Genomic DNA, 18,068 nt, shown 5'->3' with positions numbered 1-18,068 from the left:
ACGATGTACACCTAGCAAAATAGAAGTATTTGTTTTTTATTCAATCTATTTAATTTGCATTTTGTTAATTAAATTCAACTTATGCAAATGTTTCCATTGATATTAAATTTTTATCAACAAAACTAAGAAACTACTAGTATTTAATATTTGTTTCAAAACCATTAATAGCAAAAAAAAAAGTATGTACTTTAGTGCGTCTTCCTTGGTACCTCTATTCTAAAAACTAATAAACAACCATAAAAGAGTATTAAATGTGTGACAATTAATTATTCTAAAATCTAGTAGTTTAAACTAATTGTTTACGTTAGTTATTACGAAAAAATAAATTATTAGATGTTCATTGTTTATTAGAGAATATATAAGTTAAAAAAGTCAAAAATTAATGAAAAATTATTTAAAGTAGAGTTTTGGTTGACTTAAAATACAACTTTGTAATTGACTTAAAAACTATCCAAATATTTTTTAATTTGACCAACTAAAAATTCAAATACCAAAAACCAACCAAAAAATCACTTCTTAAACACACTTTATAAGATACTTCCTTTTTTTTTTCTTACTTGTAACACTTCTTAAAACACTATACTATGTGTCAATGCTCATTTTTAATTATTTAGTTCAAGTAAAAACTTTTTTTTATCTTTTTTTCTTATTTTTTCCGCCAAATATCTATATATATATGGGACAAATTTAATGTTATTCGTATACTCTACTTTCATTATCTTTATTCATTTATTCCGATTAAAAAATAAAAATTTGAAAAGAAAATTCCTTTAGTTCTTCCTTTATAAGAATCGTATATTGATCAATGATCACTCACCACCTACAAGTTACACTACTAACATTATACATACATATAAGCATTAACAAATTTTTTAATTGCTAGCTCCACTAAAATTAATAGATATGGAAACCCTAGACATATTTCTACAACTCCTTGCACCCTTTTTTCTTATACTATGGTGGCGACGATGGTTCATAGTTGGCCGAGGCCCGAGGAATCTTCCTCCGGGCCCACCATGTTGGCCCATCGTCGGAAACCTTTTTCAAGTCATCCTCCAACGTCGATCCTTCATGTACGTTGTACGTGACCTAAGAAAACTTTACGGGCCTATTTTCACTTTGCAAATGGGCCAAAAGACGTTAATTATCATCACAAGCTCCGAACTAATCCACGAAGCACTAGTCCACCGGGCCACAGATTTTGCAACCCGCCCGCCCGAGTCCCCAACCCGTTTGATCTTTAGCCGTGGAAAATGCGCCATCAACTCGGCTGAGTATGGCCCGTTATGGAGGATCTTACGGCGGAACCTCGCCACTGAGGTGGTGGGTTCGGCTCGAGTGAAGCAATGCGGGTGGATTAGGAAATGGGCCTTACAAAATCACATGGGTCGGGTCAAAGATGAAGCTAATAAGAAAGGGTTTGTAGAGGTTATGAGCCAATGTAGGTTAACAATATGTAGTATTATTATATGTATTTGCTTTGGTGCTAATTTATCTGAAGAGTGGATAAAAGACATTGAAAGTGTTCTTAAAGAAGTTATGCTTATGACTTTACCAAAACTACCCGATTTTCTACCCGTATTGACCCGGTTTATGGCGTGTGGGCAGCTAAGGAGGGCTAGGGAGTTGAGGAAGAAGCAGATGGATATTATAGGCCCGCTAGTTCAGGCCCGGAAAGAATTTGTGGAAAGTGACGGAAGCCCTAATAGCTGCTCAGTCAACATGGGGAGCCCGGTTGGGGCGGCTTATATTGACTCCTTATTGGGCCTTTATCCACCGGGATGGCCCAATGGGCTTGGGGAGGAAGAGTTGGTGACTTTGTGCTCGGAGGTGATTAATGCTGGAACTGATACTAGTGCTAATGTGCTTGAATGGGCTCTCCTCCATCTTGTGATGAACCAAAATGTAAGATTTTTGATTGTCGCAAAAATTCAAGTATTCTTATACTCCTTTTGTTTTTTTTTTCTCTTTTATTTTTTACACATTTTTTAAAATAATTTTTAAGTCTTGATTTAATATGTCTAATTATGTACTTATCATAAAAAATTATAAAAATATATAGTAATAAGTGAAATAGAAAAGAGTATTGATTATATTAGCTGAACAAAAGGAGTACAAGATTTAATGAAGATAAAAATCAATTAACATCAAGAATACATTATCTTCGTTTGCTTCTAATTACTACAGTTTGACTTTAATAATGTTTGCAAGTCTTTTTTTAACCTACGTTAATGAATTATTTTCAATCAAAAAACTGATATGTAAAATTTTGTTATAAATTCATTTCAATATAATTTCAATAAATTTACTTTTATAATTTTTGCTTAGATGCATAACTAGAAATATACATATGCATGAATATTATAAAAAAAAATATGTCCATTAAAAAGCACAATATATATAGTACGTCGTATCCTAATGCAAGAAGTTTTTATAATCAGTGTTATATTTTATAATAGCATTTATAAATTGAATTTAAATATTTTTTAAAGAAAAAAAAGTAAAATAAAAATTAATGAATAATATGCATGAAAGACGTACATAAAACAATTTGCTTATTAATTATCTAAGACATACGACGATGAATTAAAGGTATGACGTTAACGTAGCTCTTTTAATATCATATTTATTTAATTAAGTAAATATTGCTTAGGAAGTTGTTCTTAAATAACAAATCAAGTAGAAGTCTTTCCTTGCAAATTAATTAGTTTTAGTTACACTTTTTCTAAAAAGAGTTGTCATGAATTGTATGTATTAGAATTTAGAAGTTATGATATTTTTTTCTATTATAGAGTAGTCTAAGAGGTGAAAAGAACTAGTATGTGAGAATTAAACTCGCGTTACCCAATACTTATCTTTTTTTTGATGGATACTTACAAGTTACAACTTATGACTGTCTATAACAGTCTGTTTGATTAACAGTATTAATTAGTGGTAATAAAAATGATTTATAGTGTAAATTTTCATTATATGTATTACGTCATTTTCATGGTAATGAAAGTTTGATCATAAAAATATTTTTTTCTTCACATTTTTCCATTTCTATTTACCACATGTTCAAATTGGTAATATATTGGAATGAATTTTGTGATAAAAATGAGATTAATGAAGGAAAATAAGCATAGCCATTAAATTCGTCAAAAGATATTCTTATTAACTTTAAATTATCATTCCCACCATTTAATACCAATTACCAAACGAGCAGTAAGGAGTATTATATATAATATATGAAATATTGATTATTACATTTTTTTTTTGAGTAGTTTAATTATTTATTAAAACAAGTTTTTTTTTCCAATCGTATTATTGTATAGATTTATGCTCAATTAGTACTGTAACACCAGATTATAATTATTTAAATTAACCATTATCCTAATTGTCAAGGTTATACTTACACAATTAGTTTTATTAACTACTAGCTCCTATATCTTAAAACAACTTTCTTACAATAATGAATAATTAACATATTTGATAGCATGAATTATAATGAAAATAGCTAGTAATATATTCCCATATTAATGTAATGTACTGTTTTGGAGAAGTTTTCAATGAACTATAATGGGACATGGGAGTACTACTCCCTATACAAATATATTCAAATTTTATAGTACTTTCTTATACTTCCTCCGTTGTATTAGAAGTTTAATTGGTATATTTTGACGTGTTACGCAATTTAATGTGTTATTTTAATTATTTATATATTAAATTATATATCTTTAAACATTCTTAAAAATTAATATTATGAAAATATGCTATTAGACGATTGAAATAAAATCCCACTTGACTATATTTTTTCTTACACATTAACCGCAATATATAAAATAAGCATGAACTATAAATAATTTCAATAACGATAATATGACGGATATTTTAAAACGGAAGAAGTATTTTAATTAAATTTCTTATTTGATTTGACACAAGTTTTAAGAAAAAGAGAAGCAAGGCCACTTGGGAGGGATGAATAAAGTAAAAAATAAGGCCAGTAATAATTTAATGACAATTGTGTAAATAAATGAATCCTATAAGAGTTGCCGTCTTAAATTACTGATGTCTTCTTAGTCTACTTTTTAGTGTCTTTAACCTCTTGCTTTTATCGTTTCCTTTCTATTAGTTCTTTGTTTTCTTTTGAAGTGGTTTTACTTTTTATAGGCCTTTAAGTTACCTTGTATGTGTAATTACGTCTTTTATTTTCCTTGAGTCGGAGGAGTCTTTTATTTTCCTCCCTAGATTCTAACCTTAGTTTTTCTATAAGCGGAGTATATTGGATAGGATGATGATGCTTTTGCTCCCGTGTCTGGCCATTCAAATTGTAATCCATTGAACGACATTGGTTTATTTATTTTGAACTGTCAGCTTTTTTTAAAACTCGATGTACTTAATAAGTTTAGGGTTTCACTTCAAAGCCTTACATTTTGTCACTATCCTATTTATTACTTTATGATATTTTAACATATTAAAATTAAGTTGAACTAAATACTTTTAGAAAAAAAAATTAAACTAGAAGTATATATGCATGTTATTTTTTTCATAGATTTAATAATGAACACAAGATTACAGCCTCTTACAAATGTTACAATATCTTTTGGAAATTCAAATGTGTAAAATTATGCTTGAAAAAATTAAATGATAATAATTTTAAAATAGTATAAATTTTTTATATTATTAATAGTTCACAATTTAATTTGTGATTTCATCTATGCTACTATGCATGTGTGTTGAAGCGATTTAACTATTAGGATGAAGGGATTTAACTATTAGGAGTATTTTTTATATTATATATTTTATAATTTAATATTACTAAAACTTTTAATTAAATAATTTAACAATGAACAGAAGATTATAGTTTCTTACAAATGTTACAATATCTTTTGGAAATTCAAATGTGTAAAATTATGCTTGAAAAAAAATTAAATGATAATAATTTTAAATTAGTATAAATTTTTATATTATTAATAGGAGTAGTTTACAATTTAATTTGTGATCTCTTCTATGCTACACTATGTTGAACCGATTTGACTATTATTTTTTATATTATATAATTTTACAGAAATTTCACATGGTAGTATCGAATTTTTATAAAATGCTTGGGTAACACTTTTGTAAGATTTTTCTATATGGTAGCATTCAGTTTATGCCTTATCTAATTGTCGTAACATTTTCCATTAAATTCTTGTCATTCTCCGTTTGATTTACCATTTTGACGTTTTTACCCTTATTAAGTGTATATTGTTGTCTTTGTAATTTGCCTAAATATTTGAGAGCATTGATGAATTAAACGGTGAATTAAACGTTAAAATGGTGAACTAAAAACTTGAGAGCATAAATATATTTAGGGCAAATTATAAAGACAACAACCAACACTTAATAAGGATAGAAACATTAAAATGGTGAATTAAACGAAAATTGACAAGAATTTAATGGAAAAGTTTACGGTAGTTAAATAAGGCATAAACTGAATGCTGTCATGTGGAAAAGTTTTACACAAGTGCTACCGTTTCATGAAAGTTTGATGCTACCATGTGAAATTTTTACTGTATTTTATAATATAATATTAATAAAATTTTTAATTAAATAATTTGTGCGAGTTTTGTGGCATAATACAGCTTCAGCATAAATTGTATGAAGAAATAGTGGAAGTGATTGGAAAAAAGGGCGAGGTTTGCGAGGAAGACCTTGAGAAGATGGCGTACCTCAACGCCATCATCAAGGAGACGATGCGGCGACACCCACCGAGTCACTTTCTTCTCTCGCATGCCGCCACAGAAGACACCGTTTTAGGTGGCTACACCGTCCCAAAAGACGCAAATCTCGAGATTTACACAGCGTGGATTACCCAAGACCCGACCCTATGGACCGACCCGGATATTTTCCGACCCGAGAGGTTCTTACCTGGGGGAGAAGGATATGAGGTGGATTGGACTGGAAATCGAGGGGTTAAAATGCTGCCATTTGGGGCGGGTCGGCGGATCTGCCCGGCTTGGAGTTTGGGTACATTGCATGTGGGTCTTTTACTTGCTAGAATGGTGCATGATTTTCGATGGGTTCCTATTCCGGGTAGCCCGCCTGACCCGACTGAAACTTTTGCTTTTACTATGGTTATGAAGGACCCACTCAAGGCTGTTATCTTACCAAGGTGTTGATCAATAATTATGAAGAAAAACTTTTACGAATTGGTTTTTTAACTACTTACTATTAGTGTACTTTTTAAGTAATTATTAATGGATGAATTAATGAATTTGCTATACTGGTACTCCCTTTAAGCTCTTAGATGAAATAAATAATGAAGTTATTAGTACTAGTGCGTAACTATAAGAATTTAGTTTTATAGTATATTCCAATTCAGAAAAGTTCATATAATTCAGCAAGATTTTCTTTTTCAGTTTAGTTACGTTTTTAATTGTTTTGTTTTAAAATTTAGTCATATTTTAACTTTTTAAATACTAAAAAGATTGCTATAACAAATTTAAAATGACTTGTAGACTGTAGATGTAATATGTGGCAAATATTAGTGTTAGAAAAAAAATAACACTTTACAAAAAATAAAAATAGTAACAATGTAGTTATTTTTTTATTCTCTTCTCTACTAATCTCAACCTACACTAAGATTAACACCCACCAAGTTCATTTACTATAAGATGAGCAACCCTCCCGACAAAGTACAAATGTGATTTTGGACACTAAGGAGTTTCAGTACAAAGGTCTTTTAAAATTAGAAAAATTATCTTCAATAATTTTATGTAAATTATAATTAATTTTATGTCATTAATGAGTAAGCCCTATAAAAATAATTATATCCTAATCATTAATAATAATAAGATTTTAAAATTGAATAAAGTTGCATTTGGAAACAAGTATTTCATTTCAAATTGTAGATTTTAATTTTAAAATTATTAATGAACAATTTGAAAATGACAAGGTTTGAAAATCATTCTCAAATTCTCGTCTTTGACCACTTTTAAAACATTGGTGGATTTGACTCAAATTCAAATGTAAAAACTTTTTAATTGCCAAACACTAAATTTCAGTCAAATTTATATTTTCAAATGAAATCAACATTTTTAAACATAGCATAAAGAATTTTGGTAAACTAAACGATAAATTAAAAGACCACAGACATCATAATTAAAACCACACCCATATGTAAAGTACAAGAAACATGTGTTATGAGTCAAAATTAGTCTGATGTCTGATCTTAGTTTGTGTAAGATAGACTACAGAGTAACATCTAAGAGAAGGCCAATTTGAACACGATAGGCACCATCAAAGACATCTAATCATGAGGAATGGCCGGAATTTCTATAATGAGGTGGATGTAAAACACCGTTTCGGCAGATTGAGCAGTGATCATCCAAATCTTCAGTATCTGAAACAAGGAGCAATCAAAATTGAAAACCATAACATTAAGAATTTAAGAAATCAAAATAAAAAGGGATCATATTCATTTAAAGTTCAATTTATGAGATTTTGTAGTGATCAATCTTACTTTCTAATATGTGAAACTCCCCTTCAGTAGAGAGAGTTGACTTTATGATATCACCAAAAAATAAATACTTCTTATGAGAATCATCATCAGATTCAGAGCTGTCAGTGTTCTCATGCTTTGCCTTGAAGTTCCAGTGAAATTTATAGACACCATAGCTCACAGGTAGAATACTGCTTCTCAAAGATTTCACCAGTTTAAACTTGGTGCCATGTTTCTTGTTTAAAAAATCCAAAGCCATCTTTGCATAGATTCTGTTTTTCAAAGCATTATATTCCTCTAAATTCCTTGCAAACAAGCTAAAAATTTTATAGCGCCAACAACGTCGAGTAGAATGAGCAAGATCGGGGGGGGGGGGGGAACTCACAGCACATGTAAAATGCTGTAGCCGCTGAAAAACAATCAAACAACAAATCCAAAGTAAGATGACTTGAACTTGACTACTACTCCTTACGTCCTAAATAAGTAAGTTATCACATTGTCCCAAACTCTCACGATTAAAGATAACGATGCAAAAAGGAAACCTTCAAAATTAATAAGTCGTGCCATTTGATTAATTTCCATCATCCCCATTACCTAATATTTTAAGAAAGGTCATTCTAGAGATTTCAACAACAAAACCTAACATTCAGCTTTATCAGACATCCTAACTAAGTACAAGCGATTTCTTTTACTCTGCAGAGTGTCAAGATTTCAAGCAAATGTACAGAAAAAAGGTAGAGAAACGCACATTCATAGCAATAAGAGGAAATCAATGAACTTAAGGCTAATGATGTTGCAATGAATATCAACGATTTTATTTGTACTCAGCAAAATGAACCCAAGAAAAGCTTTGGTCGAGTCCAAGAGCCATTCTCCTTCACCTTTGAAGCAAAGAAGTTGCAATCGAAGCGAAGAACACTTTCCAGATACCGACAACTAGACTAGGTTCAAAAAGCTTATATCTGTACCACGTTTATCATTGTAGAATTCCAAGGCAGTTTTTGCACAAAAAAGGCTTTGAGCAAAAAGAAGCCCTTCTGGAAAGATGCAGTTTGGAATAAAATCATTAATAATACTTCTAAAGCCATTCTTGTATTTCTTGCCTTCTGAGGATACAAAGGCATCATCATTTTCTGGAGGCTTCCTCCATGAAACATTGGTGATGTCATATATAGCTTTATCTTCAACAAGGTCTTTAGTTTCAGAGCTACATCCTTCATTGAAGTTCAAGTACCTTTACTTTACTTCAAGGCTGATTCTGATTCAGAATGGACCAGGGAAGCATTACAAAAAGTCAATTAATTAGTCAAACACGTACTAAATTACTAACAAAACATATTCTTGAATGTGTTTTGCGTGTAATAAAAAGTTCCAGGATAAAGAAATTGGATAATTCAAACCACAAACTTAAGATTAAATAGAAAAATCCATCCTCTAGTCTACGGATACTACTTTACAAAATGGCACTTGTCCATTTGGAAGTAGGTTTCTAATTTCCACGTCCTTAACGGCCTGTTTAGTAACCAGTACTAAATTGTGGAAATGGTAATGAAATGTTAATGTAATTTTGGTAAGAATATCTCTTGATAAATTTAAAGACCATTACCACTTAAACATGTGGTATTAGGTAGTAATGAAAAATTGTGAAAAAAAAAAAATTTATGATCAAACTTTCATTACCATGGTAATGACATGCTATATATCATGAAAATTTACAATACAAATAATTCTCATTACCACCAACTAGTATTATTAACCAAATGGGCTGGAAACTGTCAAATGTTCAAAATTTTTAAGATTCAAACTTTCAACAAAAATACCCTTAGTTGTATAGTTCTTCCGTTCTAAAGTACTTGCAACACTTCTCTCTTTTGGATGTTTCACAATACTTGCAATATTACCCTTTTTTTGTCAAAAAGCAATTACATCATTCTCTATTTTACCCTCAATTCTTACTCAATACCTCATTAACTTTTTGCCTAATATTACTGGGGGTATTATGGACATTATGCACTTAAAAAAGACATTTCTTAAAACTTGTGCCAAAAGGCAATGTTGCGAGTAATTTGGAAAGGAGGAAGTAGTTCTCTAATCTCTTATTCATACAACCACTCATAGGTGACAACATCTCAACTGACACACACTGAGAATATGTAAAATTAAAGTAATTGCAGAACAAATGAGCTTAAACTGTAATGATGTACATGCAGCTGCTGCAACAAACAGAAATTCAAAACGTTTTCATGGAATATATAGAAGAGAACATTAACTTAAAAACTTAATATTATCAAGGTGGAAACTGAATGTTAATACAAAATTTGAGGATCACTGGACAAAAAGAGAACCATAAGCTACAAAAAGCTGCAAGGTATGTGAGAAAATTTTTCAAAAACTAACCTTTGGAAATGACTTATAATCTGATATCTGGCGTCTGGTGTTAGTGTGTTTACATAAACATTCAAGACGTCGCTTCACAGCATCATACAGACAAAAATGGATACAGATCATAGTTAAGCAAATATAATTTAAAGTTAAAGAAGGAAAGTATAGAGAGATTCACAAGAAAAGTCGCTGTAGGATATTGGAGTCGTTCAGGACGTTGCTGCCATCGAGATTTTTCCCTACAATAACCAGATTTAAGTATGCAAACTCATAAAGATCTGAAGGTTCAACTAAATTCATAAAAAAATTAACAAAAATTCTTAATTAATTTGTAATTCACCACAAAAAGACAAAAAGAATAATATTAAAATAAACAAAATCAAAAAGATATTTTAAAACAACAAAACTCTCGCTCTATCACGTCCTACCAAATAAGGGTGATTAATTAACCTTACAAATAATCGTTACTCCCTTCGTTCTTTTACGTTTTTCCACCTTACTATAACGGGTAGTTTCATAAGTTTTTCCACTTTAGAATACTCTCCATGATAATCACATCAACATAGATTATGAGAAATTTAATGATGCCTGCTTGTTCTTTTGAGCTTTGGTTCAAATACACTTGATTGACCAACCAACTGAGATAGTTACCTATTTTCTCCCCCGACGTCGAAGTTGGCTGTAAAAATAGGTTGATTCTATGAAATCAAAAACCATAGTGATGTAAGATGATTTGTAGTAGGGTCAAGACACCTATATCCTTTTTGATGTACTTCATATCCAACAAACACAAATTTAATTCCCCTGGGTATAACTTTGGTACGTTGAGTTTTTGGTAGATGTACATAGACTGTACATCCAAATACTCTAGGATCTTTTGTGCCTCGGTGCGCCTCACGTTTTTTTAAATTAAGGGTTAGGTTTCATGGTCGTAGATGGACATATTCAACTGATGGTTTGAACATAATCAGGAAAAAACTGAGTTGATATCCCCATCCTTTACCTTCGTATAATTTTAGATTTTATTTGAAAAAGGTCATAACTGAGTAATTGAATTTGAAGTTTGTTTGAAAAAGCTAGGATATGCCAATTTAAAAGGTCAAATCTAAACTTTTAACGCTAAATTCAAAACTAAAATGACCAAATCACTTAAGTATTGAAATTGGTCTTTTATGCCTAAAATTTGGTACTACCTCCTATTCACTATTCAGCTCAATGTCCTATTTACTTTTTCACACTTGCCAAGATAACATTTCAATTCTTAATATCTCTTATGTGCATAATTAAAAATTATAGATTGTTGATTTTTATAATCTTTGCACTAAGTCAAAACAAACAAGATCCAACTAGGCTATCACGGCAGCTACAAACGAATGGAAATCAAATCCTTTCTCTATAACATTGTCATGTTTTTGCCTTGCACGATTCTGCCATATCTCATACCTAAGTTAATTAGCATCGAACTTTTCAACACCTCTTACAAGGCCTCTGCAACCTTTTAGCGAGTATATATTAATTAGCAGTGACATGCTATAACAAGAAAGGAAGAAGATTGTTACTTCCAAATTCAAAATCAATTTAATGTAGGTAGACAAGAGGGTAAAAACCTGAACAAGATGTTGACGATTCATTCTAGAACACTAATACTTTTTGGCAAGAGAAATAACAAGCTTTATGTTGATTTTATCATTGTCTTTGCATAAAAACATCATGGTTTAGACGCTTCCTTTAATTACTATCTACATAATCATCCACCAAATCCTTACTGATCACGAAATCATCGGACCTATTCGAAGAAATAAAACTTTGTAAGTAGTTAAGTCATCAAATCAATTCCAAATGTCAATTCCAAACGTTTAATATTGATTTCCATGCTAGAATTAGGTGATTTCCGATGTCCTAAACTTTATTTAATATTTATCTTCACATAAATTTAATGTTCTTGCTTTAATTTATTTACTTTATTTGTATCATTTTAATTATTTGTCATAGTAGTATTAAATTAATTATCAACTACATTTGCTTGTTTGATATCTCGTGATTATAAATTGAATAAATACATTAATTCGCTTCCTTGTGTTCGACCCGCAGCTACATGTACACCATGTGCTTGCTGTTTAAATAAAATTTCCTAGCACATACCATAACACTCGACCACGAGCACCTATGTGGTTCCTTAGGGCGTTTTCGCCAGAACACCTCATCTCCAATTTGCCAGACCCACCACCAATTCGAACACCAATGACCACCAATTCGAACACCAACTGGCCACCAATTCATTGAAATTAATCAATTTTAGGAAAGTATTTAGGGTTTTAATTCGAAATTGAAATTAGGTAAAAGATGTACAATTCACATGAATTTCATCAATCTAATTGTATATTCATTCAATTGAAACAATATAGCATCAAATTTTCAAACCCAATTGTCACCCAGCAATGCGGGAAACCTAGTTGATTACACTTTGCATTCTGATCTTGAGGGAGCAGAGACTGACTAAATTTCAGTCTATAACACTAATCTTTCCAAAAAAAAATCGATTATGAGGTGATGGGTCCAGTTTTTAGTGGCTTTTGGTGGTTCTGATGGTGGTATGGGGATGTAAAGGTGGCAGTGTTTCAATAGGCAGTTCTGGAAGTTGAGGCTTTTGGTGTTTCTGATGGTGGGCTGCCATTGATTAGGACAATGAGCTTTGGAAATAAAGAAGATGATGATGAAAGAGGTGGTGGTTGCAGCTAGTTGCACGGAGGGGGGTTCATTGGCGGTCGTGGAGAAGGAGGGATTGGGTGGAGGTTGGTGGGGGTGTAAAGGTTGGTGGGAGGGTGAGGGTGGCGTAAAGGGTGGTTGGGGTTATTTCTTTTTCTTTGGAAAATAAAATCAAATAATTAAAAAGTCAATGGTCATTAAGGTTGGATAACAGTCAGGAGCAGGTCATTTCATTGAAAATTATTCTTATTCTTGTTATTATTATTGTTATTCTAATATGGGTCTCCCACTCTTAATTTTGTACCCAAAATTGAAGGTAACACTTTGCGTAATATTGTTTATTTTTAAACAAAAAAAATACCGAGTATATATATTGTAATAATTTATCTCTTAATTTTAACATTATAATAGTAAGGTAAATTGTAATTTGGATCAGGAACGGTTATGAAAAAGAGATAAAACCTTCGGAGGAGATTGAGATATCGTTTTTTGCCTTGGCATGCATGCTTGACTGTATACTAGGTAGAGCTTCAGAAAGTAACAACAATTTAGCTAAGCATATTAATCAAACTAATAAAATTGAAGCCAAAGAAGATTAAAAGTGAGGGATCGAAAAATTCACCTATACATACAAAACAAGTAGTCAATAACACTGCTTTGGTCTCCCATGGATCTGTAGCAGGGGGGAGAAAGAGAGGTTTCTAGGTTTGGTGCACTATGATTAATTTCTTTAGGCTGCATATTCTGCATTCAGAAATTTTGTGATTCCTTTTTATTATATATTGGTAATTTTAAAGCAACAAGCAATAACAATCAAAAAACATCACAAAGAAATACATTTTTTCATTCATCACAACATTTCCACGTAAATATAACCACATTCATCTTCCATAATTGAATCCTAAATAAACTTAGGTGCTTTTCATTGTTTAAGGAAATCATTTGGTGATATTTGTTATGTTAAGGACATTAATGCGTGGCTGTAAAATCCACTATTCAATAAAAAAATTAGCATTTCATAGCATGGTGTCTTTCGACGAAAGTGGTCTTCATTATCTTGCTTCATTTTTGTTTAATTACGGTACCATTCTAAAGATTTCAGGGTTAAGTTGAAATTTTGTTTACCCAATACATAAATTTATCTTAACGGGTGATGGTTTTCTTAATTTTTCCTTTTAAAAATCAATATAATCGGATTAATCTTCCACAACGGACTTCAAATCTCATGATCATCACAAAGAAATCGTCAGCGTATAAACATTATCAATCATCAAGTGAAACCTTTGCATTCATCACAACATTTAAAATCAATATAATCGCACGCAGTAATCTTTCACACTCCAAAACCAACCAAACTTCCAATCGAAAACAATTTTCACTCTAAATTAACAAATACAACAACATTTGTGAGTAAGAGAAACCCTAAATGATCGCAATAGAAATTGATCAAAAATAAATGAACAGACAAAAAATAGGGCATTTATAAAGAGACGATACCCTGGATTGAGTAGCGTAAAACTGCGAAATCCAGGCTTCCGGTCGGCTTACTTTGTTCATCTTGGCGATGCTTCTTTCCATCTCTCTGGCTCTCTTTTTTTTGTTTCTCTTTTTGTGTGGACTATGGAATAATTGTGAAAAGCCCCATTGAATGCTCTTTTATAGGTTTGGATACGCAAAAATGCAAATTGACTATATATGGATTAGAACATAATGTATATTTAAGAGGATCAAGTTAGCAAATTAGTGAAATGGGTTATACACTGATTACTGGTGTAAGAAGGTAGCTTCTTTCATTTAAGTGTATGAAGGTGAATGTGGGTTCAACTAAGAATTCAGAAACACATTGGTAAATCAAATGGATTTGTTCCTCATGTGCTGCATTCCATATGCTGCTGTTAAACCTCTTTTAGACCAATATTTGACCTTGACTCAAAATTTTGGTTCTTATTTTCTTATACCAATGTGTTTAGATTCAAGGTCTTAGTCTAACAAAAAAACGTTTCAATGGGTCTAATCTTTTCAGATTAAACCCAATTTGAAGGACTTATACTAACTTAGACCCGCACTCATTTTGAACTCTAAAATTATAATAATAGTGGAGTAAAAACTGTATTTGTAAACAAAAGTCATTTTTGTGTTTTTAGAAACTAAAAACAAAAAGTCGAAAATGATACCAAATAAGCCCTAAGTTCGTTATAAGTTTTTAGCTGTTTTACTTATTTATATATATAATTACTAATGACAACATTGCTTTTAAACAAATAAAATTAAAGTTAAATTCAATTCTACATGAACAATGATTAAAATTACATATTTAATTTTTTAATAAATAGATTAGCAAATAATTAGTGTTATAGTAGTTTTTTCTTTAAAAACTTAAACTTGTCAACTTCAGCACTTTCATGGTCGTGCATCCAATACAGGGATGTATAATGTATTGTACCGACCTATTAAAAACTTGCAGGCTTATAATGCCAACTGTGATTTCAACAACTTAAAATTAAACAAGATTTAAAAATTAAAAAAAAAAAAAGAGAGGAGAAAATAGTGGGTTTTAAAGGATGTGAATTATGCAATGTATGGTTGATGATCACTGCTAAAAAAAGGAAAACTTAAGTTTGGGTTGCCAGCTTTTCGGAAGGTAATAAGGAGGAAGGCTTATCCAAAAGTAAGATGACCTTTTTTGCTTGCTGCAGGGCTGATTTCCTCCAAGAGGAAGGCCGTAGCAGCAGCACCGGTTCAACGCCTAGGAAAAGCAGCAAGAGGAGGAATAAAAGAAGGTTTATTAACAGGAGATTACACAGTATTAAGGCCAATAATTTTACTGATCATTCCAAAATGATGTCCATTGCTACCGTTGTTAAGACCCTCTCTTTAAGGAGTACCGCGACCAAAGGTTCGTATAATCATATACTCGATCTCCAAACTCTGTTTAGGTGGGAGTCGGAGCCATTTTACGTTAGAGTAATGACATATTGTTGAGTCATGTATTATATTGCCAAAATGATTTGAGTCTTATGTGATGATTCGAGCATTATGATTAAATTCCTAAAAAATGATGGTTATTAAAGGTGATGAATGAATGAGTCGTTTGAATTTTGAGATTGGTTTTGGTCATATCTAAGTTGGTTTAGGTCATATTCGAGTCTAAATTATTGAGAAAATGTTTATGGAAAAAGGATTTATCGATTATTAGTTATGATTTTCGAGTTGGATCATCGGGCTAACAATGTTGTTTTCACATATGTTAGGAAATGGCACATGATATAGAGTATATATAAAATGAAATATTGGGTTTCGATTATTAGCTTAAACTTTTTGTTGAGTTGGTTATTCGACGTGATATTAGAAGTCTAAATCATGATTCTATAAAGTGTGCACGCCATCTTTAATTCTGGGACAAACAATCCCAACATCTTAAATGCTTGTAGCAAATTTCTTTATTGTTATCGTGTTTCTATGTCACAGGAAAGAAACAGCAGCAGATGATTGAGCATGAGAGATCAGTCGCAGGTCAGAAAATTTCAGCTCAGACATTCACATTTCGACAAATGGCTATCGCAACCAATAACTTCAGCATCGAAAACCTTGTGGGTGAAGGAGGATTTGGCAGGGTATACAAAGGCTACATTGAAGGTGTAGATGAGGTATACTTGTTTGTTTACTCTAATATACCAGCTTCATTGAAAACAAATGACTTTTCGATGCTCTTAGCGTGTTTTCTTATGTTTTGTTTCATTTCAAACAGGTTGTGGCCGTGAAGCAGCTTGACAGGAATGGAATGCAAGGAAATAGGGAATTCCTTTCTGAAGTTTTCATGCTCAGCCTTGTCGATCACCCGAATCTGGTCAATTTGATTGGATATTGTGCTGATGGTGATCAGAGAATTTTGGTATATGAGTACATGGCTGGTGGGTCATTGGAAGATCATCTTCTAGGTAAATATAAAAGAAGAAAACCTTTGATCTTGCACTAATTCATGAACGCATCTAACGTTGAACTAGACCAGTTAGTGATTGACCCGACTCGAAATTGACCTAAAACCTGATAGGAAATTAGTGGGTCATAACTAAAATTTTTTGACTCTAACCCAAAACCCGACCCAAATATGGTGGATAAAAAATGCGTCAATCGAACAAACAAACAACACAATTTTCGGATAATATGACATAAATTACTCAATTAGCATTTGTTTTGGATGCATATACTATAGATCTTCCACCAGACGCAAAACCGTTGGATTGGTATACTAGGATGAAGATAGCAGAGGGAGCTGCAAAAGGGCTTGAGTACTTGCACGAGATTAGCAAACCGCCAGTGATCTATCGTGATTTCAAAGCATCAAACATCCTTTTAGATGAAGAATTCAATCCTAAACTCTCTGATTTTGGGCTTGCTAGAATAGGTCCAACCGGAGAAAAGGATCATGTCTCAACTAGAGTCATGGGGACCTATGGATATTGTGCACCTGAGTATGCAATGACTGGTCAGCTCACCACCAAATCTGATGTTTACAGCTTTGGAGTTGTCTTTCTTGAGCTTATCTCGGGGAGGAGAGCGATCGATACTACTAAACCAACTTCTGAACAGAACCTGGTTAGTTGGGTAAGTCACAATTTCTCTAACTTAATTCACCGAGATACAATATATAACATATTTTGGGATCAAAACCATCTGGGGCGAATTCGGAATACTAGTATGCCTACTGTAAAAACTCGGGTGTTTTTTAATCAAATGATAGACTGGGGCCTAGATTCTCCCTGACCATTAGCTTAGCATGTATCAAACACCTAGATTCTCCCAAATTTCGCGTCTTGCACATAATTCTTGATTTTTCTTGTTGAAGGTGTAACAATGAGTTTGATCATGCAGGCAGAACCAATGTTCAAGGATAGGAAATTGTTCACGACAATGGCTGATCCATTACTAGAAGGGAACTATCCTGTCAAAGGCTTGTATCAAGCCCTTGCAGTCGCAGCTATGTGTCTTCAAGAAGAGGCTAGCACACGGCCTCTGATAAGTGATGTTGTAACTGCTCTCGAGTTCCTAGCATCACCAGAAGACGATCTTGGCAACCTTAGATCAGATTCACTCATCATTAAAGCTGTCGAGGAAGCCAACAGACAGAGCGATCAAGAGGAATATATACAAGACGATCAACAGGAAGACGAAGAAGAAAATAAAGAGGAAAATCGAGATGACTACACAGTAGAAGTAGATTCATTACCCGAATATACACTTTGATGCACAAAGGTTATGAGGTCACCCCGTCCGACATCAAATGAATCTGTGCGAGATAAATTTTCGAAATGTAGATTTTGGAACTTGTCTTTATATTTATAAGCTAGAGTATGTAGATTGTAGCGAAAATTTCTTCTTCAATGACGAGAAATTAGATTCGAGGTGAAATTCTTTTCTTCTTCAAGGGACTTGTTTTTTGAGCTCCCTAAGAGGCTATCATTTGTCTGAAATCAAGAACAATTGTTTAAAGGCTCAATCAATATAAGCATGGTGATTG

General features: G+C 32.2%; 3 protein-coding genes across 11 annotated transcripts; 2 read left to right on the top strand and 1 right to left on the bottom strand.

The window, feature by feature from the left end:
• Positions 1 to 903: 903 nt before the first annotated feature.
• LOC130814627 (cytochrome P450 77A3) lies at positions 904 to 6,140 on the top strand. Its single transcript, XM_057680752.1, has 2 exons — positions 904 to 1,905; positions 5,604 to 6,140. Exons 1-2 carry the CDS (start codon positions 904 to 906, stop codon positions 6,138 to 6,140), a joined length of 1,539 nt encoding a protein of 512 aa, XP_057536735.1.
• A 937-nt stretch (positions 6,141 to 7,077) lies between these two features.
• Positions 7,078 to 14,595, bottom strand: LOC130814626 (uncharacterized). 9 transcript variants are annotated; one of them, XR_009042464.1, is made up of 9 exons: positions 14,048 to 14,595; positions 13,173 to 13,294; positions 13,013 to 13,078; positions 11,987 to 12,108; positions 11,452 to 11,630; positions 9,860 to 10,083; positions 8,211 to 8,720; positions 7,484 to 7,871; positions 7,078 to 7,363 (listed from the first exon to the last, which is right to left on the bottom strand). XR_009042464.1 is itself a non-coding variant. In XM_057680745.1 (9 exons), the coding sequence occupies exons 7-9, from the start codon at positions 8,680 to 8,682 to the stop codon at positions 7,275 to 7,277; spliced, it is 594 nt and encodes a 197-aa protein (XP_057536728.1). In that variant the 5' UTR covers positions 8,683 to 8,720; positions 9,860 to 10,083; positions 11,452 to 11,630; positions 11,987 to 12,108; positions 13,013 to 13,078; positions 13,173 to 13,294; positions 14,048 to 14,414; the 3' UTR covers positions 7,078 to 7,274. The 9 variants fall into 9 exon arrangements, 7 of the variants coding, with proteins under 7 accessions (XP_057536728.1, XP_057536729.1, XP_057536730.1 ...); XM_057680745.1 differs by having other exon boundaries at positions 8,566 to 8,720; positions 14,048 to 14,414; XR_009042465.1 differs by lacking the exon at positions 8,211 to 8,720 and having other exon boundaries at positions 7,484 to 7,734.
• Positions 14,596 to 15,222: 627 nt separating this feature from the next.
• Positions 15,223 to 17,815, top strand: LOC130814625 (probable serine/threonine-protein kinase PBL23). Its single transcript, XM_057680743.1, has 5 exons — positions 15,223 to 15,446; positions 16,019 to 16,197; positions 16,299 to 16,488; positions 16,764 to 17,155; positions 17,423 to 17,815. Exons 1-5 carry the CDS (start codon positions 15,224 to 15,226, stop codon positions 17,792 to 17,794), a joined length of 1,356 nt encoding a protein of 451 aa, XP_057536726.1. The 5' UTR covers position 15,223; the 3' UTR covers positions 17,795 to 17,815.
• Positions 17,816 to 18,068: the final 253 nt, after the last annotated feature.

This window comes from Amaranthus tricolor, chromosome 6 (assembly GCF_026212465.1).
Source record: "Amaranthus tricolor cultivar Red isolate AtriRed21 chromosome 6, ASM2621246v1, whole genome shotgun sequence".
In the NCBI taxonomy this organism is placed as follows: Eukaryota; Viridiplantae; Streptophyta; class Magnoliopsida; order Caryophyllales; family Amaranthaceae; genus Amaranthus; species Amaranthus tricolor.
This window is presented reverse-complemented; position numbering and strand designations above follow the sequence as displayed.